The sequence below is a fragment of the Tamandua tetradactyla genome, chromosome 25 (genome assembly GCF_023851605.1).
Source record: "Tamandua tetradactyla isolate mTamTet1 chromosome 25, mTamTet1.pri, whole genome shotgun sequence".
NCBI classification, from domain to species: Eukaryota; Metazoa; Chordata; class Mammalia; order Pilosa; family Myrmecophagidae; genus Tamandua; species Tamandua tetradactyla.
In genome coordinates this window covers 5,359,975-5,385,676 of record NC_135351.1, presented here as the reverse complement: position 1 = coordinate 5,385,676, position 25,702 = coordinate 5,359,975, and the positions used below count along the sequence as shown (strand labels likewise).

Below are 25,702 nucleotides of genomic sequence, written 5' to 3'. Positions count from 1 at the left end.
TAGTTCCCCCTTTTTAATGCTCAGGGCTTGTGCAGGTATCCTCCCCCCCCCACTGTACCCTTTCTCTCCCATCTCTTTGCCCCATCCCCACCCTCCTTCCCTTTGTTTCTTTATAGCAGCCTCTTTAGTTTGTAGGGCTTACTCTCAATTTTCCTTCTTAGAGGAAGTTGGTGAGGGCCTTTACTAAAATAAACATTTTAGAATTTGTAAAAGACTCTCCAAGGTTCTGGGTGACAGAACGACACTGCTTATTTATATATAACTTCTGCTGCCCTGAAGGGCATATTCAGCTTTCTTGAATATGAGGTATAAGGCCATAGAGGGCGTTATACCAAAGAAATAAGAACTTTCGGAAAATGTAAACCTTTGCTTAGTACTCAACACATCATTATTTCCTTTAAAAAGAAGCAAAGGGAAAATGAACACCTCGTTGCATTCTTCCCCCAGAGATGAAATGAAGTTTAGTTATTTCTATTTCTCTTCCTCTGATGAGGGTGTGGATACTGCAGCAGATGTAAAGTAGGTAAGAAGAGTTTTCCTTTTAAGGAAAAATGGATAAACAGTAGATTGTTGCTTAAAGGTTATAAGGAATCTAAAATTACTGAGGTAGTCATAAAAATGGGATGCATGTGAAGTTTAAAAGGTTTAATAAAGTTGTATGCCACAGCTGTGAGTGGGTTTTCCTGCATATAAATCAAGAATGCAGCTTTGATTTCCAAGCGAATCTTCCATTTAACCTGCATAAGCCTGTAATAGATTTTTGTCATGATTTCCCTCAAAGTGCCATGGTTGTTATTTTTGGCACTACATTAGAATTTTAAAAAAAAGAAAGTTGAGGAGCAGTTTGAGCAGCAATTAACAGAAAACTAAGAAACAGAACTCAAAAAAAAGAAAAAAGAAGAAGAAAAGAAAAATTCCCCCAGAATACCTGGCGAGGACATTTATCTTGTTTAAGGAAGCTCGCAAGATGTCGCCTTTAATTGGCACCTGTGATAGCTGCTGTTGACGTTGAACCTTCCCACATTGGGGGATGAGCTCAGGGGCAAAGGGCAGACAATAATTTTGGGTTTGCAAAGCATGTGACGTGTTTTACATTTTGATAGATTCTTTTAGGGGGAAAAAAAATCCATGTCCTGCTGGATTAAAAATACTGAAAATCACAGGGTAGCATAAGCTGTCTAAATGTTGAGAAGCAATTGGAGCTCATGCATGTCTTCAGTGTGCCTCGGGGAGGGCGAGTCCTTTGTTCAACTTTGAAGAGTCTTCCAGAGTGGACTCTGTCGTGTGTGTGTGTGTGTGTGTGTGTGTGTGTGTGTGTGTGTGTGTGTGTGTGTGTGTGTGTTTTGGCCATTGCATAGCAAATCCATGGTGTATAAATGGTATATAAAACAGTGGTCCATGGAAGGCTCCATGAAATGCAACATAAAGGAGAAAACAGTTGCAGAAGAATGCTGGCCCTACATTTCTCTAAACCACTATGACTCCATCAGGAATTTTGTTTTATTTAAGCTTTTGAAATTTTACGCCATATTAGCTTCTTTGTAGTGCAAAGCAGAAATACGTCCTTTTATCTCCATTGGCTGTTGTCATGTTGAGAATAATTGGCCTAGTGGTTAGTAAAACCCTTGTGGTTTGCTGATGGAGCAAGTTCAGATGGGGGATCTCCACTTCAAAAGATGAAACTTGAAGGAAACTTTTCATCTGGTTCTCTTATAAAACACTTTTTGCTTTAGTCAGTAAGTGCTAAAATAAGCAAACTTCAAACTGCTTTCCAGGTAAACTTTCTTAAGCCCGAGGATTGTGTTAAAATACATATTCCTGAAAAGGTACAAAAGGTTTTGTTTTGTTTTAAACCCATTTTATCTTACTTACTCCACCATCACCACCACTATGGGTTATTACCTTACATTTAGCTCTTTTTTTTATAGAGTAATTGTAGAAAGTTTGAGAAAGTCAAGGAAAGCATCAAATTGAAAATAAAATCGGTCTTTTGATTCTATCGTCTAGAGATAAATCACTCTAAATATTTTGGAATAATTCTACTCTTCTTTTTCTCTTATCTTCCCTGCATATATAAACAACTTCTCTATTCACTGCTTTTTCATCCTAGGTCTTTCCAACATTGAACCATGAACATTTTCCGCAGTCATTAGCTTTCAAAAGCAAAATTTTAATGGCTGTGTAGGATTGTTGGACATTTATTTGGATTTCCATTTTTCTCTTCTTAGTTGCTAGCAGTAGAAATCATTGTTCTGTAGGTATCTCTGAAAATTTCCTTAAAAAAAAGTTTTCAAGAAAAGGAATTGCTGGAATAAAAGGTGTACCCTATTTGAAGTAATTTGATGCATATTGCCAAATTGCCTTGGAGAAACATGGAGCCATGTTTACATTTCTAGCACACATTTGCGCCTGCTTGTTGATCCTATATCTTGGGGAGGTTTTCTTTAAAAGAATTACAATTTGAGGTTTTCTTTAAAAGAATTACAATTTGATAAACAAAAATACTTCGTTTCAATTCTCATTTATGGAGTCAAACATTTCCCAAGCGTGTTTTTTTGTCATTTGTATTTTATATTTTGTTAATTATCAGGGAGCTTTACCCATTTCTGGTTGGATTATTATCTATATTGATATGTAAATACTCATTAAATATTAAGAGTATTAACTCGATATATTTACAGATTTAGATATTTATAATTTCGTTTATGGCATTTTTGATGAATGGGTGTTTAAAATAATTAGAATTAACCACTAAGTAGTAAGAAGTAAACTGTTACAAAATCTACCAGTTTTTCCTTAGTTTTTATCTCTTAGTTTTAATCTAAAGGTAATCCGTCTTCACTCCACAATTAAATAAGTAATTGGTTTTCTTCCAATTTTTTGATGTTTTCATTTTACATTCTCTTTTAATATAGGATTCTTTATGGCCAAAAATAAGCTAGTTTTCTTCATTTCGCATTGATTTCCATCTTCTTTAGAATTTTCATTAATTTATTTGATGAATATTTCATCCACTCAGTCAAGTTAAGCAATTAGAGTATTCCTTTTAGATTGATGTAATGTTTGTAAAATTTCTTCCTTTATTTTAAATCCTTTAAAAATATAAGGAGAAAAACAGTCTGCCAGACTCTTTGTAACCTCTGCCTTTTATTTCTATTTCTTTTAATTGTGAAAAATAACATATATACGAAAAAGCAATAAATTTCTAAGCATACCATAACAGTTAGTTGTAGAGCAGGTTTTAGAGTTTGGTATGAGTTACAATTCCACTATTTTAGATTTTAACTTCTATCTGCTCTTAGATACTGGAGACGGAAAGAAATATCAATGTAATGATTCAGCACTCATGCTCGTTTGTTAAATCCTATCTTCTCTGTATAACTCCACCATCACCTTTGATCTTTCTCCCATTCTTTAGGGGTATTTGGGTTATGCCCACTCTAACTTTTTCATGTTGGAAGAGGCTGTCAATATGGGATGAGGGAGTGGAACTAGTTGAGGTTCTGGAGAGGCTGGCCCCTCTAGGTTTCAGAACTTATCTGTCTTTTATTTTTAACAAAATATTGGCAACTATGAAACAGAACTCAAAACACGCTTTTTGAGTCACTCGGATTATCATTTTGCTCATAGCTCACAAGCATCATATAGCATCACCGCAGAACCTCCCTGTTCTTGGAACAATGGCAAAGAAAGCCAGGCTAAGATTGTGACACGGAGCTGTCTCTTCCATGCTTTTATGACCTTGTTAAACTGTGTGATGCACTATTAATATGCTTCTTTAAAAGACTGCTTTCATTGTTCTGTAGGGAATGGATTGGGGGGAGACTGATGGGTGAAGACAGCTGGAAGGAGGTTTTTTTTGCATCAGTTCAGAGAGAGGATGTTGGGTGAGCCCATATCTTCTTCTCTTCCCACTGCAAACTCCATCCTGCCCACCCCCCCACCCCCCAGTTTAATCAGGAAAGAGGTTCAATTTGCAGACAACAGAAACAACTCTAGGTGCTTATGGAGACAGTGATTTAATACAGGGAAATAAAGGCTTATTACTAAATTGTTGGAACAGCTTAAAGCTGGGGCTCCAGAGTGTTCTTAGAACAATTCACAGAAGTGGCCTGCCAGGGGAACTGTATCCCAGGAGGAGGCTGTAGGATCAGGAAGTCACTGTCCCAGCCAGTGACTCGAAGAGCACACCTTCTCAGCCACCTCCAGAACCCCTGGCGCTAGGACCACCTCTCCCCAGCTGGATTTTGCCAGCAAAATAGATGTCCCACTAATCATCCCCTCTTAACACTCTTCCCAGTTCAAGCCATCCCTGAAATTAGAAGTAGGTTGCACACCATACGTTATTTTTGGTTGTGCAACTGATTGGCAGAACTTAAATCACATTTGAAACCTTAGCTGGGAAGGAGTCAGGCAGTGTTTTAACCTTCAGGAACACACACTAGAAAGAATATATTCGATGATGAATGAACCAACCGCTGTGTCCCCATACATCAGGTGGCGGAGGTGGAGATAGATTGCAAGGGATGGATTCAGGTCAAGTTTAAAAGTTAGAATGCCCTGGAATTGGTGATGGATATGATGTATGGCTGTGAGGAGAGGGAGGTGGCAAGACTGACGTCAAAAACAAAACCCATTACATGAAGCCTGTGGCATTGCACTTTTTAGACTATTCCTCCTGTCAGACTTTTAAAGCTTTTGCTTGGTGACATGACCACTTGCCATCTTACCTACAGCAGTGTCAAAAACTTTTGAGCCATTTCATCTCTACACTTCCTTGTGCTTCTGAAGTTCTTTGATATAATAACCATACCTGAACATATTTTGCTTCCCCTGATACATTTTTTGTCGATACAAGAAGTAAAAGGCAAACAACAAGCCATGCCATATCTGTCCATGTCCCCAGCCCTGCCCAATGCTCTGGAATGTGCCTTGTGCCTCAAGGAGTTCAAGGGTGTGTTATCTCTAGCAGATCCCAAGACTCTGGTGTGAGTCACCCTTAACCTTGATAAGGTTGCTGGGCCTCCTGTGCTGACTCAAATATGCCACCATTCTGTGCCTACCTGAGGGTGCTGCCTTATCCTGGGAGAATCCCCGGTACCCACCCACACAGAGGCCCCACTTTCAGTCTCTCTTGACTGTTTCATTTTCCACTCCGGCGTCATTCCTTTGAGCATCATGTTAGGTAGCAGCTAAGTTGGGTGGTGGCTGCCCAAATTTATTTATCAGGTGGTTAAGCTGGCAACTGTATCAGCAATTTCCTGCACTCCTTAGAGCTCCTTTCCTTGAAATCTTGCTTGTTTCCTGGCCACCTAGTGTAAGCGTCATGTGCTCCTCTGCATCTCTCAACCTCAAATAAACTCATCAATGGGATGTCTTGATGAAAGCACGCAGGTGTTTCATACAGAGAGAATGACTTACTGTCTCAAAGACAGCAGCCAGTGCCCTCCCCAGCAGCACCCTGGAATGCAATAAACTTGTCTCTTGCCAAGAATGTGCTGGGTCCACCCAGCTGTGCGGTGACATTAATGCTTACAGGTGTTGTGTCAAGTGCCACCTCTTCAACATAATGAGGTGTGTTTGTAGATGCATGTATCACTCTTGGAGTTGATTATTTCATGTGCAGAGTCCTGTGTAGGGGGCCGAGAGGAGACAGAAGGATTCTGCCATGGGTTTTGCCTCTGGGTATATAAACCTAGCTAAGTAAACAGAATGTTGGCACGCTATTAGGATGGTGTAACTGACATTGCAAAGCAAAAAAACTTGATTTTATTTTTATAATTAGTATGCAATATTTATATATTTTAAAAATATTTTTGTTGTAAACCTTAACAAACATTCTTGGCATACAAACATTCTATGCATGTTGTACAATCAGTGGCTCACAGTCGCATCACATAGTTGTGTATTCATCACATGATCATTTTTTTGAACACTGGCATCTCTTGCTGGAGCACATTTTGAAGACTATTGGAATAGACTAAGGGGGAAGTTAACCCTCTAAAGAACTCCTGTATCTGAACTTGTGATAAGATCCTGTGCCCCCAGCAGCACGCCCCTGCCCCCACCCCCACTTCAACGTATGGATAAACCTCAACAGCAAGCCTCAAACCTCCCTTGGTTGGCAAGATCTTTGGGTGCTAGGTGTATATGCCCTTCCTTCCCAAGCCTGGCTTTCCAGGTCACTCTGGAAGCAGGTGGGGCCAAGAGGAGTAAGTCTTCCTCTCCAGATGTCTCGAAAGGCAAGCCTGCCTTAGGGGCATCAGGAGGATGCCCTGGGGAGAAATGGGAACAACCTGAAGGCAGCTGCCTTCCTAATTTGCCTGGACAGAGCGGGTATTACTCTGCAGCTGCTAGTGGCCCTTGCAGAGGCTCAGTTTTTCCCGAAGCTCAGGGAAGCAGACACCCAAAGCTCTGGACCCCATGGGGGGCCCATCAGGTTCTCCCAGACGGATGCTTAAGGGTCCTCAACATGACCCTGTGGTCTCAAGATGGACAGACAAGGGGGCAGGGAAGACATCTAAGAACCGAACTAAGATCAGCTAACAGCTTCTAGACAATTCCAACCTCCAAATCCTATTTCTGCTTCTACAATCCTGTCCATTCTGATGGTTTCCAACTCATGATGATGTACCTCATCCTGCTTCTCTCCAGCTTATGTGCCCAGCCCCCCACTTCTCTATCTCCACTAACCCAGAGTTGAAAACTGAAAGTTTGAACTGCTTCTTTGTACTAGGAGGACAGTGATTCCAATAGTGACGGGCGAGAAGCTGCAGAAATGGCAGCATGGGGTTTCACGGTCTTTGAAGCACAACCCCACAGTGGCCCTGTTTCTTTGCCTCACATGCCCAGAGATGAGATGTTTGTGCAATTCCACTGACACATGGGTCTCGCTTGCACATGTATCCCTTAGAGGAAAGGAATGTGAGTTTCCCTACCGCTTCTTCAAATGCAGGCAGGAAAAATCAGGGGCGGAATGGGGTTGTTTTTATGCATTAAAAAAAAATAAAACAATTGCAAAAATAGTCTCACAGTTCTGTTTGCTCGTTGATTGGCTTTCCCTCCAAGTAGAGCGGATAGCTTGAGAGTGGAATAAGGTAGAAATCAAGGGATGTGTATGAGGGGAAAATTAGCATGTCTTAAGTTTCCACTTCAACACTCACTATGAATTGTCGCCTTTCTTTTTTAAGACTACTTACGAAGTTTGGGGAGTTTTGGGGGATGAAAACACAAAAGTTACTTTTAATTTCCACATGTCACTGTGATAGCCTGTGCCCAAAATAGGCAGGGCCTTTCCATCTCAAGAACAGAACAGCGGCTCTGCTGGTTGGGATGAGGGTGCTGGGGACCAGGTCTACTTGGGTGCTCCCCAGTTCCTCACTTTACATGCCCTGTGGTATCGGATCATGAAGAAATATACATCCCTAGACCTCTTGCATCCCTTTTTAAAAATAAGTCCCAGACAAAAACATGCATCTCCTTTTGTGGGCATAGCACATATTTCCTTCTTGAATTTTAAAAAACATTTAAGAGATTGTTAATGGTGTCTATGTCACAGAGCTTGAAACAGCATCATAATCATTAAAGAGGTTACTATATTGTCTTAACAAATGACTACAAACAGCATCTATATTTGTCTCTTTCTGATTTATTTTCTATTTGCCCCTCTCTAGTGGGATCTTGTGTGTGATAATGCCTGGAAGGTCCATATCGCTAAGTTCTCCTTACTGGTTGGATTAATCTTTGGCTACCTAATAACTGGATGCATTGCTGACTGGTGAGTACCTCCGTGCCTGCCACATGAACCTTTGGAAGCCACAGCACGCCTCTTCTGGCTAAATAGAAGTGGTCAGCATTAGCTTACTTTTCTCTGCCCTTTTGCTGGTGTCAGAGGTGAGGGGTGAAGTTGTCACCTGGAAAATTCAGAACTAAAAAAGAACTATTTGGTGCATGTAATAGACTGTCAAAGTGAGAATTTGAATTCATTGCAGTTCCCCAGCTTCTGGAATCTTGCAAAACTAGCCTGCTGCTCTATCTACTGATGAGATTCAGCATATAGTCCACAGGGCTTGAGGACTTGGGTTCAGGGGGATGGATGCAGAAATGCATTAAAAGAGAATTTCTGCTTTTCAGGGTAATGTTAGGGGAGAGGTAGAGCTAGAAACACCTTCACCCCATGAACTGGAAGGGTAAGACAGTGCTGATCGTACCCTATAAAGTCTTGTGATCTTAGAGAGACCAGGAGATGCCCCTGGGAGCTAGACCTTGAAAGATGGATAGTGTTTGGATATTGGGTGGGATGTGTGGACAAGGGAAAGCTGGTGATCATAGGTGAGAATGAACACGATTTATTTGGGATGGTGAGGAGGTCTGAACACCAGGAGCAAAGTGTGTGGTATAGGACGAAGTGATGGAGTTGTGGGATGGAGGTGGGGAGGAGAGGATGATAGCAGTGATGATGACAATAACCATGACAGAAATACCAGAGCCCAACCTGTACTGGATGATGCTGTGTGGCAGGCACCGTGCAAAACATTTACATATGTTAAAAAATGCTCACCACACCCCATGAAGTAGGTACTATTGTTTACCCGTTTTATAGTTGAAAAACCGAGTCACAGAAGTTTAAGTGAAATCCCTAAATTCCTTCAGATTTTATGTTGCGGAGGCAGGATTTGAAATTAAGCCTCATGGCGCCAGAGCCTGCTCTTTACCAGGACACTATAAAATGCTTACTTCAGGCACTAGGGAGTCCATTCTGTGCTCAGAAGGGCTGGAAATGGTGACTTGTGTAAACCAAGGAGCATCTGTTCCACATTGATGTGGGTTTCAAGTAACAGGATTACTGGAGGACAGGGGCATGGAGTAACGTTTTCCCCCTTCCAGTTCTTTGATCCTTAAAGGAAGGGTTTTGTGAATAAGAACATCTTGGGCCCAACGACGTAATAAAGGAAAGCATGACATGGAGCAAGCACTTCCCTTTTGTGGGTTCATGATACCTCCAGGGAGCCTGGGCTGGGGACACAGCAGATGGAACCCGAAGGGATTCCTAGATCATTTGAAGTTGCGAACATTCCTTTTCAAAAGCTAATGTGTTTTTGGTAGTTCCATGTGCTAACACTACGAATTTCCTGTGTGTGTTGGGAATCTGCTTTAATCATCGGTTCTAAACACGTCTTATGAATACATTCACTATGGGTAGCTAACAAAGAAGCTTTCCATGCCTGGCCCCCCTTGGTTGCGTGGGTGGTCCTGGAGGTTTTTTTTTTTTTTTAAAGACATCTGCTTGAGTTCATGGGTTTTCAGAACATACGTCACTGGTCTAAAAGCTGTTCTAACCCCAATATTCTAACTCCTAGGACTTTGGTTTCTCAGAACTCTGCATTTGAAACAAGTTAGAAAGATAGAATAATGTCATCTGTGCCAACTTTTTTCTAACAACACAGACCAAACTGAGATTTTAGTGTTCTGATTGTTAATCTAAAAAAAAATAACTGATTGAATAGGGAAAGTGCATATGGACTTCTATTAATGAACCTATCTATAACAGTTTAAAATGTTTCAAAGTTGTTGTTGGCAATTGCTTATTTCTCATGCCACATGTATGGCTTCCATAACCACATAGCAAGTGTGAAGATAGAAGACGAAAGAGTAGAGGGTCTTACTTTGTGAGTAAGAAGTCTGACATTGCAAACCCCTTTCTCTTTCCTCTCCCCAAGGTTCTAGTCATTTCTTCCAAAGGGCCAAGGTGGATGTGTTCGTGATGGGTGTGCTTCAGAGTCAAAGAGAGGCTGCTTTTTACTTTTTTGGCAAGCGTGGTTTCATTGTGAAGCTTTGGTGTTTTCCAACTCAGTTTGGGGTATTTTCCTCCCTGCTATAGCATTGCTTAAAAATAAATGAAGACATTTAAAGGGCAGTGCAAACTCCTCTGATTCCTGCTGCATGGGGAGGTTGCCCAACTCAGAGAGGTTAAGCTTTCCAGGACTGCAGTCAGCATCTGATTGATGTTTTAAGTAGTACTTTTTCTTTAAAAAGGTGCTGTTTTCAACAAAAGCTGGGTTTGAAAATATAGATGTATTTTTACATGCTATGTTAGCTTCTGTGTCTGAGGAGAATATCCCAAGCAGTGGTCCTCCTTGGCTGAGAACCCAGCGCCTCTGTTGTTTGGATGTTGCTGGACCTCCCACACATATTGCCTCCAGAGCTCTCTGCCCTTTCTGCTGTCTCTGGGCCTCTCTGGATGCCTGGGGAGTTCCTTGCTCTCTAGCACTGGCAGAGTTGGCCCAAGGAGAAGGACAGCTGGAGATCTGCAGGGCAGGGCCAGGTGAACTCGGGGTCTCTGTGTCCCCAGCCTCGTCTCTGCAGCGTTGTCAAAACCAGCTGCCTCCATACAACACCCTCCCTCTCTTTGGGGTCCAGAACCATCCCTCCCCAGCAGCTCCCTGGGAGGCCACTGTCCCTTGTGGTTTCCTCGGTTCCTTCCCACTCTTTTAGAAATAATTCCTTTTAAATTAGAGCTTCAAATTGCTTAACATGAGTGGGACATCATCTCCTGTTGAGATGCTGTATCAGTTTCCTGCAGCTGCTGTAACAAATTACCATAAACTTGGCAGCTTAGACCATGCACATGTATTATCTTACAGTTCTGTAGCTCAGATGTGTGACATGGGGTCTCAGTGGGCCAAAATGAAGGTGTTGGTCTGACCATGCTCCTCTAGACTCTCCAGGGGAGGATTCCTTTCCAGCATCTAGAGACTACCTTGGCTCGTGCCCCCTTTCTGCTCGTTTCACAGCCAGCAACAGCGGGTCATGTCCTTCTCACATTGCCCTCTCTGGTTCCTACAGTGGGAAGAGAGATTCTCCACTTTTAAGTCATGATTAGATCAGGCCCCTGGTCAGCCACCTCCTCTCCAGGCCTGCACCCTAATCCCATCTGCAGAGTCCCTTTTGCCATGTAAGGCGAGCTGTTCGCAGGTCCCCTTGTTAGGATTTGTACATCTCTGTGCCTATCACCAACCCTAGCTGATAAAGTCCTGCCTTTCAGGTTTAGGAATGTGGTTTTATCAGTTATCTGTGAGGGATTTCTGCTCTGAAATTCTCACTAAAATTCAAAGGTCATCACTAACATTTATTAAATGCTTGCTAAGTCAATTGTGCCTTGTGTCTCCACCTGGCAACAACTGTCTTAGCTATGGACTGACTTTTACTATAGAAAGAGCGAGGTTCCTTTGAGCACTCTTGGTCTTTCCCAAAACTGCCTAGGTCCTAAATGGCAAGCCTGGATTTGAAGCTGGGGTGCACTGACTTCAAAGAACGTGTTTGTCCCCACACCCTTAAAAGATATTCACTGCTTTTCGGAACCATTTGGGAGAGGATTTTAAAAAGTCTCCATAATGGAAAAAAAAAATCAAGACTCTTTCCTAAAGTATAACAAGGCAAGCTGTATTTGGGGGGATCATTGGGGATATAGAAATGGAGGAAAGACTCATAATGGTACGAGCCCAAACGTTTACTTATTTAATTTGTGCCATCGTTATGGTAATTAATGCTGTGTCTCTTGATAGTGTCCCCATTTTATAGGTGAGGGAAGTAAAGATCAGTAAAGTAAAAATCAATGTTAGATTTTGCTTTTGTTTCCCTCCATTTTAGAATTTATTTCTGTAAACTAGTTGGATTTGGACAAAATCATCCATATGGACTTTTTTGATAAGACTTTAGAGATGCTGGCATTGGCCATGGACAGTAATGGCTAAAATCTCCAGACAAGATAATCATCTTATGTTGGTGTTGAACTCAGAGTCTTCACTTCATTTCACTAAATCACAGGGACCAGTAAGGATGGTTAGTGCCTTAAAAGTCCTGAATGACGTTCTATCCTGTTATTCCCTTCGCAGAATTTTCTTAAAATTATATCCATCTCCGTAAGGGAAAATTAACATTCTTATTCGGTATTGCTTTCTTTTTTTTTTTCTTTTTAGACAGCTTTATTGAGGGATAATCTACATACCATTAAATTTACCCACTTTAAGTACACAAGTCAATGATTTTAGTATCTTTAATGTCTTTAAAATAGTTGTACAGCCATCACCACATTCTCATTTTAAGACATTTCCTTCATTCTACAAAGAAGCCTTGTGTCCAGCCCTAGGCAATTACTGATCTACTTAATATATATATTAGATAGATAGATAGATAGATAGATAGATAGATAGATAGATAGATAGATAGATAGGTAATTTGCCTTTCCTAGGCATTTTAATTTTGTGTAGATGTCATTTCAGAAATAAGTCTAAGATAGTTCAAGCCATTCACTCACCCCAGGTGGTGTTTGGGATGCCAGCCCTGGATTTCTTTCCCCCTCTCCCCCTTGCATATAGATTCTGCTGCTCCATTGTCTCGGTTGATTTCTAAGTCCAGGCTGGTTGTGTTATATTCATTCAGCCTCAGCTATCTTGTTTGATGGAGGGTTGTGTGGTGGTTCTTGTTTGAATGTGTTGATGAAGAACAGATGGACGCCTAGCTTGGGAGGGATGGAGAAGTAGCGATGGTGCCATTCCATGGGCCACTTTACTGTCCACCCAACCACACCCAGAAGCACATCAGCCCCTGGTGGTCACGGCCACCAACTTTGGCACCTGTAAACCTCGTGTGTGCTGCTTCTCCCCAAACACTGTGCTCACTTCTTATCCCTTCAATGCTAGTTTACTTTCAAGTCCACACCAAATCTGCTTGGGTTAAGATCCCTTAAGGATGGATGGCATGCTGCCCTGTTGTCATTGAAACACATCAACAGAGTGCTGGGTTCCCAGTTCAGCTCTGATAGGATGTGTGTAGGCTCAGGTACCCGACATCAGTGACAACTCACTGTTGGGTTGCCTATGTTGGCTCTCAAGTCAAGCCCCAAAGTCAGTTGTTTCTTGAGAGCTTTTTTATTTTGTATGCAGTATGGCCGGGTATCCATATGAGTATCCTGTTATTACAGCACCATTTGTTTAATTTTTGTTTGGTTGGTTAGTTTTCTTGTTTGTTTTTTGGAAAGTACATGGACCGAGAGTTGAACCCATGTCTCCCACATGGCAGGCGAGAATTCCACCACTGAACTACCCTTGCACCCCCCTTCTCAAGAGCTTTTATGTGGAGTATGTTAGGCATTTATGTTTGGGAGCTGCTATCGATTTTTTTACTCTTGTCTCAAATAACCCTTGTACAAACTCGGATGCAATTTACAAAATAGGAAACACAAACCAACAAGTAAAATGGTTCTTCAATAGTAGTCTGAGCCACAGGAATCCAGTCCGTGCCTCTTTTCTTACCCAATACCTGCTAGATCTCTGTATCCTTATCTGCAGAATGAAGGGCATAGACTAAATATCTTCCTGAGGTCCTCTCTGCTCTTAGTAGTCTAGGACCTACCCAAGTACATCTAGATGATATGAAAAATTTAGTCTGGTGCTCATTAAACATACATTGAGCGCCTGCTGGATACTGGGTTTCAGCATCTAGCGTCCTGCTGTTTACTGATGATTCTGAATTTTTCCCCTCTCTGTATGCAGGGTCGGCCGGCGGCCTGTGCTACTGTTTTCCATCATCTTCATTCTGATTTTCGGATTGACGGTGGCACTGTCGGTGAATGTGACGATGTTCAGCACGCTCAGGTTCTTCGAAGGGTTTTGCCTGGCTGGAATAATTCTCACCTTGTATGCATTACGTAAGTAGGAACCTTCGGAACTCATCTGGAAGAAATTACCCAAAGTATTTTTGCCTGCAGTGTTTGGGGAACGGTGCTATGCATCCTGGTGGTTCCGGGAGGCAGGCTTTTGGAAACGTACACTTGGGTGGCTTCTGCTATTGTGAAAAAGTTTTCTCAGGTGGCGTCATTCAGGACTTACTCTGTTCTGGCATCTGGCTTGGGCGTGGTTCGTAGCAAAGGTCACAGGAGTTGCACAATTGCTTCCTGAGATGGGGATCCACTCGCAGCTGATAGGGAGAGCTTTTGTTTTTCTTCTGAATTTTCTGCGTTAACCGTCCATACACTTCTGAGTCCTGTGCGTAATTGAGCATCCCTATACTTTGGTTTTCCAGAGCTTCCCAAATATTTATTACCTTGTGGTCTGGTCTTTACATTTTGATTGACTCTTAAAGATTTTCTTCTTTTTTTTTTCTCTAAGGCCATGTAAAGTCCAGATTTCACTTAGGTGGTCTGGACTTGAACCCTGAGCACTGGCACTAGAAAAACAAATGACAAGACATGATAGGATTTTCTTTTTTTTTTAGGGCAAAAAAAACTTCTGTCCTTTGATCTGTCATTTTCTGGCCACATTAACTCCTGATGTCCTATGCCTCAGTTTCACTTATTTATAGTTGAAATAAGTTGGTTCTACAGCACAACCACAAACCCAAAACCCAGAAGGAAAAGGAGCATCTTGATCCTGGATGTTTTACTTATGTACTCATTTTATACTTTTTAATCACCCTGTAGAAAGTCTGTTGGGAAAAATGTCAGATAATGTATAATATGTTTGGTCTCTTTTTCATTCTTCGACGATACTGATAAGAGTGAGTTATAGATTAAATAGCAATTTCCAGTAGCAATTTCCATTGGGGTGAAATAAGGGTAGTTCTTTTCAGTTGACATAATAAAGACTTGATAATAATTTTAGATAACCAGGATTTTTGTTTTTTGCTGTAGGGAATAGAAATATAATCAATTTATGACACAGTTTTATAGAGAAAACGGCCATACAGAAAGGCTGCAGATATGGTCTTCTAAAATGTAGAATGGCATTTTTGGTTTCCTTCTGTAGTAACTGAACTGTACTTTCTTAAAAAGCACCATTTCCAGATTATCTGCATTTATTTTGGAATTCTTGTCCCTGGGGGTAGGGTTCTTTAGGAGCATATATGCTCATTGTTAGTGGGTCTTAGTGATGAATGGGGGTCTTTGTCTCTTTGAACATATAGCATGGATATTGGACTTGATGACTGGTCCAGACGAAGGGGCTATGCTAGTCTCTGTGGCATTGCTTTAGTTTGTTAAAACTTCTGGAATGCAATATACCAGAAATTGAATGGCTTTTAAAAAGGGAATTTATTAAGTTGCAAGTTTACAGTTCAAGGCCATAAAAATGTCCAAACTGAAGCATACAGGTAAAGATACCTTGACTCAAGAAAGGTGGATGGGTCTGGAACAGGTCCGACAGCTGGGAAGGCATGTGGCTGGCATTTAGAAGTCTTCTCTGGCAGCCTCAACCGATCATTAGGAGTGGACTTGCAAGATAAAACCAACATTCCGCCTCTGCGCTAAGGCAATTTTCCATCAATAGTCTCCCGACTGAGTGTGATAAGCACTGGGGGTGGTGGGACTGAAATTGTACCCTCTGTGAAGGCCCTAAAGCATTGGTATTCTGTTTTGTCCAAGTGCAGAGCTGACTTTTGAATGGCCATCAGCGTGGAGGCACCCTGGGTTAGCACTCTGCTGAGAACACCAAGGAGCTTCCCAAGGGCTGGTGCTGGAAGAGAGGATCATATTATGTCCTCTGGCTTCTGGTTTCAAACCGCTTCTCTGGAGGTGTTTTCTTTCTGCATCTCTGAACATCTGGGCCTTGTATTGACTCTGAAACTTTTGCCAAAATATTCCCCCTTTTAAAGGACTCCAGTAAACTAATCAAGAATGGGCAGAGTCACATCTCCATCTAATCAAAAGGTCCCACCTACAACTAGGTGTGTCACATCTCCATGGAAGCAGTGCAATCAAGGTTTCCACCCTGCAATATTAAATCATGATTGAAGGACATATCTTTTCTGGGGTACACAACAGTTTCAAACCAGCACAGACATGGACCACCAAAGCCTGCCTACCCACCCATTGGGGTCTGTGCAGATGAGCAGGCTTCAGACTGTCCTTAAGGAAACCCCTGACCCTGCACTGTGATGCTCTCTTGGCCCTCATAATATCTATGGATATGGTAGATCCTCTCTTCCAGCACCAGCCCTTGGGAAGCTCCTTGGTGTTCTCAGCAGAGTGCTAACCCAGGGTGCCTCCACGCTGATGGCCATTCAAAAGTCAGCTCTGCATTTGGACAAAACAGAATACCAATGCTTTAGGGCCTTCACAGAGGGTACAATTTCAGTCCCACCACCCCCAGTGCTCATCACACTCAGTCGGGAGACTATTGATGGAAAATTGCCTTAGCGCAGAGGTGGAATGTTGGTTTTATCTTGCAAGTCCACTCCTAATGATTGGTTGAGGCTGCCAGAGAAGACTTCTAAGGATGTGTCAGGACTTAGTGGGCAAGTGTGCCCTGATTAATTAGTCAGATATGCCATGATGGGGAAAGGGAATAGGAGATGGAAGCACCTACAGCTGGTATTTGCTATCTCCAGAATCTATCCCTGAGTTAACTAGACTGGGAGAGAATTTAACCAGAACTGCATCATTTTAGCCTCATATAAGGTTGTTTTCACTGACTTGCTATTGACCCTATGAAACATAACGCTGTATTTACTGCTAAAAAAATGATACTAAGGGATGGTTTTTCACTAGATTGCATGGAGAACACTTTGTTTTAGAAAGTTTTCTTCCATTTCAGGACCATAAAAAGAGTGTGCTTATCTGAAGAAACTTTGCTTTTATCTCATAGACACAGAATCCTGTAACTCAGGGCTCTGCAAACTTTCTTCAAAGGGCCAAAGAGTAAATACTTTAGGCTTTGCAAGCCACGTGGTTTCTGTCTAAACTATTCAACTCCGCATGGTAGCAGGAAGGCAGCCATAGATTTTATGTGAATGAACAGGTATGGCTACATTCCAATAAAACTTTATTTACAAAAACAGATGTCAGGGGCTGGCCACTGTGGCTCAGCAGGCAGAGTTCTCACCTACCATGCTGGAGAACCGGTGCCTGCCCATGCAAAAAAAAAAAAAAAAAAAAAAAAAACAGATGTCAGGCTGGATTTGGCTGGCAGGCCATGCCATAATTTTTCAACCACTGATGTAACTGAGTTCTCCTTCTGTCATTTGACTGTTAGGAAGCTTAGAAAGCTTAGAAAGCTTAGAATCTAATCTGGCATGTTTGTGGACTTGAGAACATGAACTCTGAATTTTGACCTCTCTCCTAGTTTCATCTTAACTTTCCTATTTTCATTTCTCCTTTGTCCCATTTTTATATCTCCATTATTTCTGTTCTTCTGTTGGATGTATCTGTGTAAACAGCTTTAATTTTTTTTCTGAAATAAAGCAGGAAACAGGGCATGAATAAATGTTCGTATTTTCTTAGATTGGGACTCTAAGTCAGACATCATGGTATATACTACTGTTATGAAAACTCCCAAATATCAAGGATGTGAATGATTACATAGAATTCATCCAATAATATTTAAACCATGTAAACTAGGAAGGTTTACTTGAGAGATGGCATAAGGGCTGAGCTTGGCTGGGGAGAAGAAAAGAAAGGAAATGTAATTGTCATGAGCAAGTGGGGTTGGCGTAGTTTTGGGTGGCTTGGGGTGGGGGAGTTGGCCCATCTTTCTGCATAGATAATGATTTGGGGAGAAGACAGACTGCTAATAAGCTAAGAGGGACTCCTGGTCAATATGGCAGGGAGATTATAACTTTTCAAATTAATGTCCTTGCTCCATGTAGGTGCTTGACAGCGTGAGAAGGAAAATAACGATTTTTGTGGGTTTAATTTGTGGCGTAGCTTACCATGAGGGTTGACTCTTGAGAAATGCTGCTGATTTGTGAAAGTTTTTTGCTTTATTTTCAAGACTGCTTAATGTTTGGTCTTGTTTCTTTCTTTCTTTTTTTTTTTTTTCCTGCTTTGGAACTTTTCTAAGCTACCTTCGGGCTATTCACCCCTTTAAACTTTTATTTCCTTCAGGTCACCAAATGAGACACGGTTGTGTAATTAGTACATAAAATAGAGAATACTGGCATCTCTCCAGACTCTTTCACATTAGAGCAGAGAGCAGGTTGGCAAGAGCCCGGGAAAACAAATGGAGCTGGATGGGTTTATGTAGGGTCATAGGGGTTCATTGTGCCAGACTCTGGAATAGTCAGATACTTGGGCTACATTAATGGCTTAATTTTATCCCTTAACCTCTGGACAAACAAAACAAAATAATAACGAAGGCAGAAAAGCTCCACTCAATTAGGCAAGGGGCAGGGAACCCTACACCAAGAAAAGAAGCAACAGATCACCTTATTTGCTTATGAAATAAAGTCTCCTCAAAAACTAAAGAAATTGTCTCCTTGCAACATAGGCAGATGTGATTTGTCGTGGGAGGAATTCTTTTTTGCAACTAGGATTTATAATAGTACAGCCAGAGTGATCCAGCATTTTATTACATATAAGTCTGTCCTTACTTAAAAGAAATGAGTGAGAAACCATTCTACTGCTTTTTCAATTGATTTGATTTGATAGCCTAAATCCTGTAGGAGGGAAATTTTTTAATATAAATTTTTTACTATCTTTCCTCATTTGATCTTTATCTTCCCCACTCCTCCAACAACTTGTTGCCACCTACTTTGAAATAATGAACAGTTTATTTTTCTGGCAGAGAGGCTACAGCTTAGTTACACTGTGGTCGAATAAGCCAACTTTTTCTTTCTTCCTTCCTCCTTTCTTCCTTCCTTCATTTCCTTCCTTCCTTCCTTCCTTTCTTCCTTCCTTCCTTCTTTCCTCCCTCCCTTCCTTTCTTCCTTTTCTTCTGTTCCTTCCTTCCTTTCCTCCATTTCCTTTCTTTTCTTTCTTTACCTAACAATGAAATATTTTCATGACAAATTCCCTCAAAACTTCATGTTTCATTCTCATAACCCTGCTTGAACACACACAACCTAAATAATTGGACGAATTTTACATATAACCAAGGAGTGACCAGAAAACTCACAGCTGACTAAATTACTGAGTACTTTGGAAAATTAGAAGGCCAAGTCTTGACCAAATTAAATAGAGAAAAAAATCTTGAGTTTGCTCTGGGTGGGGTGTTCTCTCTTTTACCTGATGCTAAGGGTCTCAGACACACACTGAAGAGGCTCAGTAATCTCTTATGTGCTGGTGCATGATGGCTTTTCCTCCCTCACTATTCCATATACTTCTCTAATTTGATTTCATGAAGGAATATACTTTGAAATGTAATTTGGTCAACAGGATTGTTAAACACCAATGCTGCACTGTATGTTAAAAAAAAAAAAAATCAGCCAAACCAAATGGTTCCATGTAATGTGGTGTCCGGTGTGAAATGACTAAAAAACCAGGATACCTCTCTCACGTAGGGGGACCTTCAACTCTTTAGAGGTTGACTTCTTCTGCAGAGCAAATCTTCGCATTGCTTTTCACCTAGATATGTGCTTGGTCATTAAAGTCTATCAATCTCCTTCTCTCTCCCATCTCTTCCCCTTCTCTGCTTCTTGACCTGTGTACTATTTTCCAGTAGCAGCATCCTTCTGCATGAAAAGCCCGTTCTTCTGGTGTTGTGGCTCCACTGGCAGGGCTTTTTCCCCACCAAGGACATGTGTCAAAGTTTACCAAAGTCCTCTGACAAATGATTTCATTTTAGTTACTTAGTTTTTAAAAGCATCAAAAGAATTTTGGTTTTTGCATAGGTTCAAACTGACATGGATAGGAAATCAGAGCAGAATGAGATCTGTCCATGGATGTTTCTCTTCTCCTGGAAAAAGCATGATTTATCCAGCAGGTGTATATTTTAAAATGCTTTTCTTCTTAAATACGATTTTATTGAACTATATTCACACAACATACAATTCATCCGAAGTATACAGTCAGTGGCTCACAGCGTCATCACATAGTTGTATCATCACCACAATCAACTTTTGAAGATTTTCATTAAGGAGTACCTTTTTTTTTTCTTTCTTTTTTTTTTTTTGCATGGGCAGGCACCGGGAATCGAACCCAGGTCTCTGGTATGGCAGACGAGAACTCTGCCTGCTGAGCCACCATGGCCCACCCTAAGAAGTACTTTTATAAGCGAAAAAGAAGTACAGGGGATTTGTCCTTTCACACCCCATCTTCCCTCTTTCATGAAACCCAAGGAATCCTTACTTTGAAGCATACCCATGGAACTTTGAGTGAGAACAAAAGCTCCTAGTTAGCAAATCTTGTCCTCAAGAAGCAGGGATTGGTTTGATTCCAGCTGTGGCCACGCTGCTCTCTGGTCTACATGACTGGAGAGAAAAATCATCTGGCACAGATCCAAAGTTGCCACAGAGGAGTGATTTTTCTCAAAGTTGTAGCAGCCCTTCAAATAAATGTGATTCAAACCTCCCTCTGTATAACCCTATTTTATGCATTAGCCAAATGTGGTTTGATAGTTTTTTCTCCAAAGATAACGCCAAGGCCTGTATGCCTGTAAGGTGTGTAGAGAAATGGAACAAAAGGGCAGAGAGAACATAAATGACTGGGTCACACCATCGATGCTCATAAAACCCAGTCTTCTTCCCAGAAGATGGCACGACCCTCTGAAGTTAGCCAAGAAAGCATGTGCACGTTTCCTAAGAATAGAGTTTGGCTTCAAAGTGAGTACTACTTTGGGCATTTTGAGTTCAGCAAAATGGGTCTGTCTCAAGATCAGAAGGGAAAACAGCAAATTTTTAAAGATATTTTTGGAATATTTTGATGCCTTTCCCACACAGAGAGTGATCTTATTAAGGCCATGCAGATACTTACCAAGTAGGTTTTTCCCAGACTGGAATTTTAGTGGTGCGTGTGTGCTCGACTTGAAACAAAACCCTTCACCACACTATAAGGGGAAGTAGAAAGAGCTGGCAGCCAGCTGCAGAGTGAGCTCTGCAGAGAACTAACTCTGTGACAGTGACTAATTGCTTGATGGCACTGGGTTTCTGTCTTCCTTCCCATAAAATCAGGGGGATAGGTTTTCAAATGAATGCCCTTGGAGGGCCATGGGATCTCTTCTCGTAACCATGCACAGGGAAGATGGAGCAGAAAGTAACACCAAATTGAAAACCACTGGACTCTGCCATCTTCTGGCTTCAGAGGTCTATGGCCGTTTGGTTCTAAGCTCAACCTTTAGTCACTGTCAAACGTTCAATATTTTGGGCTGAGAGAGATAAAACCAGGAGTGTCTGGTCCCCATATTTGACCCCTTGTGAAGGTCCACTTTAATAACTACAGTTGTTGGACGTTTGTCCTAACTCTTCCAGGAGGCCACCAGTCAGGTTTCTATGAGGTTGTCTGGAAGAGATGCATGAGAGGGAGACATTAATGGTTAACAGCCTCCCTCTGCCCATAGTCTAGACCCTTCCGTCATGTCAACAACCTCTGCCTTTCTGACCCCTTCTGGAAAAAACTTTCCTGCTCACTTTCTAATCTCCTTTCCTGCCTATTGGACTCAGGTCAATTCCAGGAATCATGTTACACTCCAATGGACTTTCTTTCCCACCTGGAAAACCAGGGTTGAACATAAAGCTAAAAGTTCTGCTGACTAGAGGAGAGGTTTCCAGACATGTAAGAAAGCTGTATTGAACTGATTTCGTTTTGTTTTTTACCCTTGAAACAATCACAAGAAAAGAGAAAGCAAAGCAGTCACTTTCAAAGCAAGCAAAGGGCAGCAGGTTTCTTCAAAACATCCATGTGTAGCTAGCTGGAAAGTAAAATCTTTACTGGTTTCCAAAACTCACTATTAATTTAAGGATCATAATTTTGACTGAGGAAACAGTGAGAAATGTAACTCAGGTGTTGCAGAGCTGGGACGCTTTGCTGTTAGCGGCTGTATAACTCAGATCAGTGTGTCATGCCAGATACATTCTGCTTCAAAGAGTTTGCATTCTCCTTTTTGGTGGTTTGAGTGCACGCTCAAGGCTGCATTCCTTCAGTTGTTCACTCAGCAAACACTTGAGGTCTCCTAGGTGCTTTACCCCCTGTTTATTTACCCCATGCCCTTTGTGCTCACTGAATGCTGGGTGGTATCGGTGCTAATGACACCAAGGCAGACAGAACTTCTACAGAATAAGGAAGAGTTGGTGAGAGCTGTTGGCAGTGGGTGGTCAGCAAGAGGGGACTGTGTGAATCTTTCATGGCTAAAGGAGCCTTGGACATTCTGGATCTGAAGGCATTTATGGAGTTCAGAGTCTAAATTGGGAAAGAGGCCAGGACAACTTGCAAAGATTCTGCCCTCCATGCTAAGGGGTTTAGATTTTTGACTACTGAAGGGTCTTGAGTAAGAAGGGAAGACCTTCATATGCCTGTCTTGGAAAGATCACTCAGGTTGCAGCTGATGAAGAAGAAGCCAAGGACAAAGGCCTAGAAATCAGAAAGAGGCCAATATGGCAATCTAAACGAGGCAGGAGGAGGGCCTGAATGACGGGTGGGGCCGAGGGGAAGGTGGGCTGAATAAGGGAGTGGTAAAGAAGAGGGAGGGCTGGTACCTGGACCCATGTTGGAACTTTTTCCCCAAATGGCAGGGCAACGAATTTGGTCCAGGTGGTCCAGTACCAAATCCTAAAGCATTTGATGGTGTAGAACGTATCCCTACTCTGGTGGCTTTGGCAGTGAAGACAGAGACTTCTGTTCCAGACATGGTGCCTTGGTGGTGGGCATTTGAGCGGACTTCTTTAGTAGGTGATTTGCTATTCAGAAGTTCAGCAAGAGCTGTATGTCCTCAGCTTAAAGGCAGGAGTTAAAGCCTCAGCATGAGCTGAGATCACCCAGGGATTGTGTAGTATCGGAAAAACAAATGGGTGGAGGTAGAAGAACCAGTTGAAGGAGACCGGAAGAAATAGGCTGAGTGGTAAATGGGAGATAGACTAGGCTGACAGCCAGGAAGCTGTGAGAGGAGGATTGGTGAAAAGCACGGTGGGACTACTGTGTGAAAAGAGGCAGGACAAAGATTGAAAGATGCCCTTTGGATGTAGCCATGATTACCTAGCAAATCAGAGGTCGATGATGGTAGAAACAACTCCAGTTCAATTTAGTGATAAAGATAATATTAATTATTTCAAGCATAAGTTTTAAAAAAATATTCTAGTAACATATATACAATCTAAAATTGCCTTCCAGCATAGGTTTTCATTCATTTACACCTCAGAAGAAGACTGACTTGTCCTTATATCAAGCGTTATGGAAAAAAACTTACTTCCTAATAGTGGATATTGGGTGAAAAAAATTGAATTGGAAGACAGGTCCACAAGGACCATTTTGCCTATAAGACCCCAAAAACAGTGAATTCCCCTGGCGCAGTAAGTGGGATTTAAACTCTTTAGTTCAGTTGAGTTAGAACAGTTTTGTTCTGCTGTTAGAACAGTTTTGTTAGAACAGTTTTGTTATCCTGCTTATGCTGTGAGGCAGTGTATGAAGACTTGGCACCCTTTTCCCCATCCACGCACATGCACACACAACCCATCTGTGAGCAGTTGGAAAGCTCTGGTGTAAGGAATGAGCCCAGCTTTGGGATATAAGCCCTGACCCTACCACTTATCAGTTGTGATCTCAGACAAGGCATGTGACTACTCTAAATTGGCTGTTTGCTCACCTGTGAAATATGGTGCAATGGAGGATGGGATGAAATGATAGCTATTCATTAACGATGAATTTCTAAAGAGCTGTCAGTGGGTGTTGGTGTGTTTGCATGCTCGCTTCTGTCCCTGTGAAACCCAGTGTTGAGATGACCAATCCCTTCCTCCTTCAAGAAGACAGGAGACTCCAGGGCACAGCAGGCCTGGAAATCTTAGCAAAAGATGAACTTTAGATTGGGGGTGGCTGCTAGCTTAGGGTAGCACAGGATACCCATGGTGGTCGGGGATGGGGGATGGAGACAGTGGGCAGGAATCTGCTTTGCAATTATTTCTCCACTGGACGGCTTAATAAACTATCTCTCCTGTAGCATTCACTCCGAGCTTCATGTACTACATTTGAAAAATCTTAACCATTTCTGTGGGGTGGGGAGTACAAGGGTTTGGAGCCATGTACCCCAGAACAGTATATTCTTAAACTTAATCTGTTCCTGTGGGTGTGAACCCATTGCGTGTAGGACCTTTTGATGAGATTACTTCAGCTAAAGTGTGGCCAAACTCAATCAGGATGGGTCTTAATCCTATTATTGTATTCCTTTATAAGATTAAGAAGTTCATTCAAAGAGAGAGAGCAACAGAAGCAAAAAGCTGAAGGTCAGCAGAACCCAGAAGAGAAGGGAGAGGCCAGGAGAGGCTGCCGTGTGCATTGCCATGTAATAGGGAAGCCCAGGACCAAGGCACAGCAGCAGCCAGCCCCAGAACACCAGTCCTTGGAAGGAAATGGATGAGGCCTTGATTTGGACTTCTCTTATCCTCAGAAAGAGCCATGAGCCATTAAATTCTGATAGGTTGAGCAACCCATTGCACGGTATGTGCTTGAGCAGTCAGTGAAACTAAAATGGGGTGGCAGGAAGAGGGCATCAAAAATTTAAAGAGAAAATACTCCTGAACAAATCATACTTGGGTCTTCTGTCTGATACCAGCACTTGAGAAGCCATCATACCCAGAATGGTTTGTTTATTGCTGAGAAAAGATACTGATGAAATAGAATACTGGTCACCATTTTCAAGATTTAGTGTATATTATATATATTCAAAAGAGCTGTCACTTTCCCTTCCCTATGTATCAAGCCTTGCATTCTAGAAAAATATCTATAGACATTGCCTATCTATTTTTCAATGGTAAATCATGAAGCTTCCAATTATCTCAGCGTAGTTGTTGGCCTGGTCTTGCTGTCACTAATTCTTCTGCCATAAAGTTAAATTTACCTTCTTTGGTGACAGGATGGTGGCAGTTTCTGTCTGAAATGTGATCTAGGTGATAGTATTTGCCCCTGGGATGGTATGAGTGGCTGTGTGAAGAGGAGCCTTCCTTTGAAGTCGCTCAAGGTTCCTTCCCTATTGAGTTTTAAAATGACCACTGTAGAGAAGAGCTCTTTGGGAACCACCTTCCAATTGCCAGTGCAAGGACCTGCAAGACTTAGCAAACATTTGGAGTGGAATGGTGGATAGAGCCCAATTGGTTGAGGATATGCCCTGAAGAATTGTTTCCTTTGTGTGAATGTGCCCCACCATCCAGCGTCAAGATCTTTGGAAGCAATGAGCACTGTGGCTCATGAGGGATGCTGATGTTCTGCCAGGTTCTTTCTTGGGAGGTGGTTTCCAATCCCAACTTTTCTCCGTGGAGTCAGCCAAACTCCATAGTGGGCAGGTGGGTGGGTGGACCTCTGAAATAATTTCCCTGGCCTTCCTGGTAATTCTCTAACTGAAGTCAGACCGTGGGCCCTCTGGGGTTTCTTAGAGTTGTGACCTCAATCCTAATGAAACCAGCTCAGAAATCTGTGGAGCAGGGAAGGGCTTTGCCTGGGTCGGGTGCTCCTGGTGAAGCCACAGTGCTAGACAGCCTCAGGACTCAAGTGGAATTCCCTTGGAGCCCTGTAGGAATTGAGACACCAGGAAATGATGGGTGTCTGATTGAGAGATGCTGGTTCTAACCCATTTCCCCCTCTTGCTGAACCTTTGTTGATTCTTGTAGACAATGGTGGTTTGTGTTTGCCCAGAGTTGGTTCTGCTTGCTCCTTTCCAACCTGTGTTTTGGAAAGCTTCTCCGTGCTTGTATTTCCTTTGGGTCAGATCTGGAAAAAGACTCAGAATTCCCTACAAGCCAACATCAGAGTTTCAGGATGAGGGTAGGGGAGGCATAAAGTCTCATGAGTTCT

At 42.1% G+C, this 25,702-nt stretch overlaps 1 protein-coding gene across 2 annotated transcripts in view; it reads left to right on the top strand.

Moving 5' to 3' along the window:
• Positions 1-25,702, top strand: part of SLC22A23 (solute carrier family 22 member 23) — a 227,978-nt gene that overhangs the window by 46,693 nt on the left and 155,583 nt on the right. For both annotated transcript variants that reach the window (XR_013168803.1, XM_077143888.1), the window contains exons 2-3: positions 7,674-7,777; positions 13,554-13,708. Coding sequence is in view for 1 of the 2 variants with exons in the window: in XM_077143888.1 (XP_077000003.1) it covers positions 7,674-7,777; positions 13,554-13,708 (259 nt within the window). In the remaining variant the exon portion in view is untranslated. The remainder of the gene's footprint in view (positions 1-7,673; positions 7,778-13,553; positions 13,709-25,702) is intronic.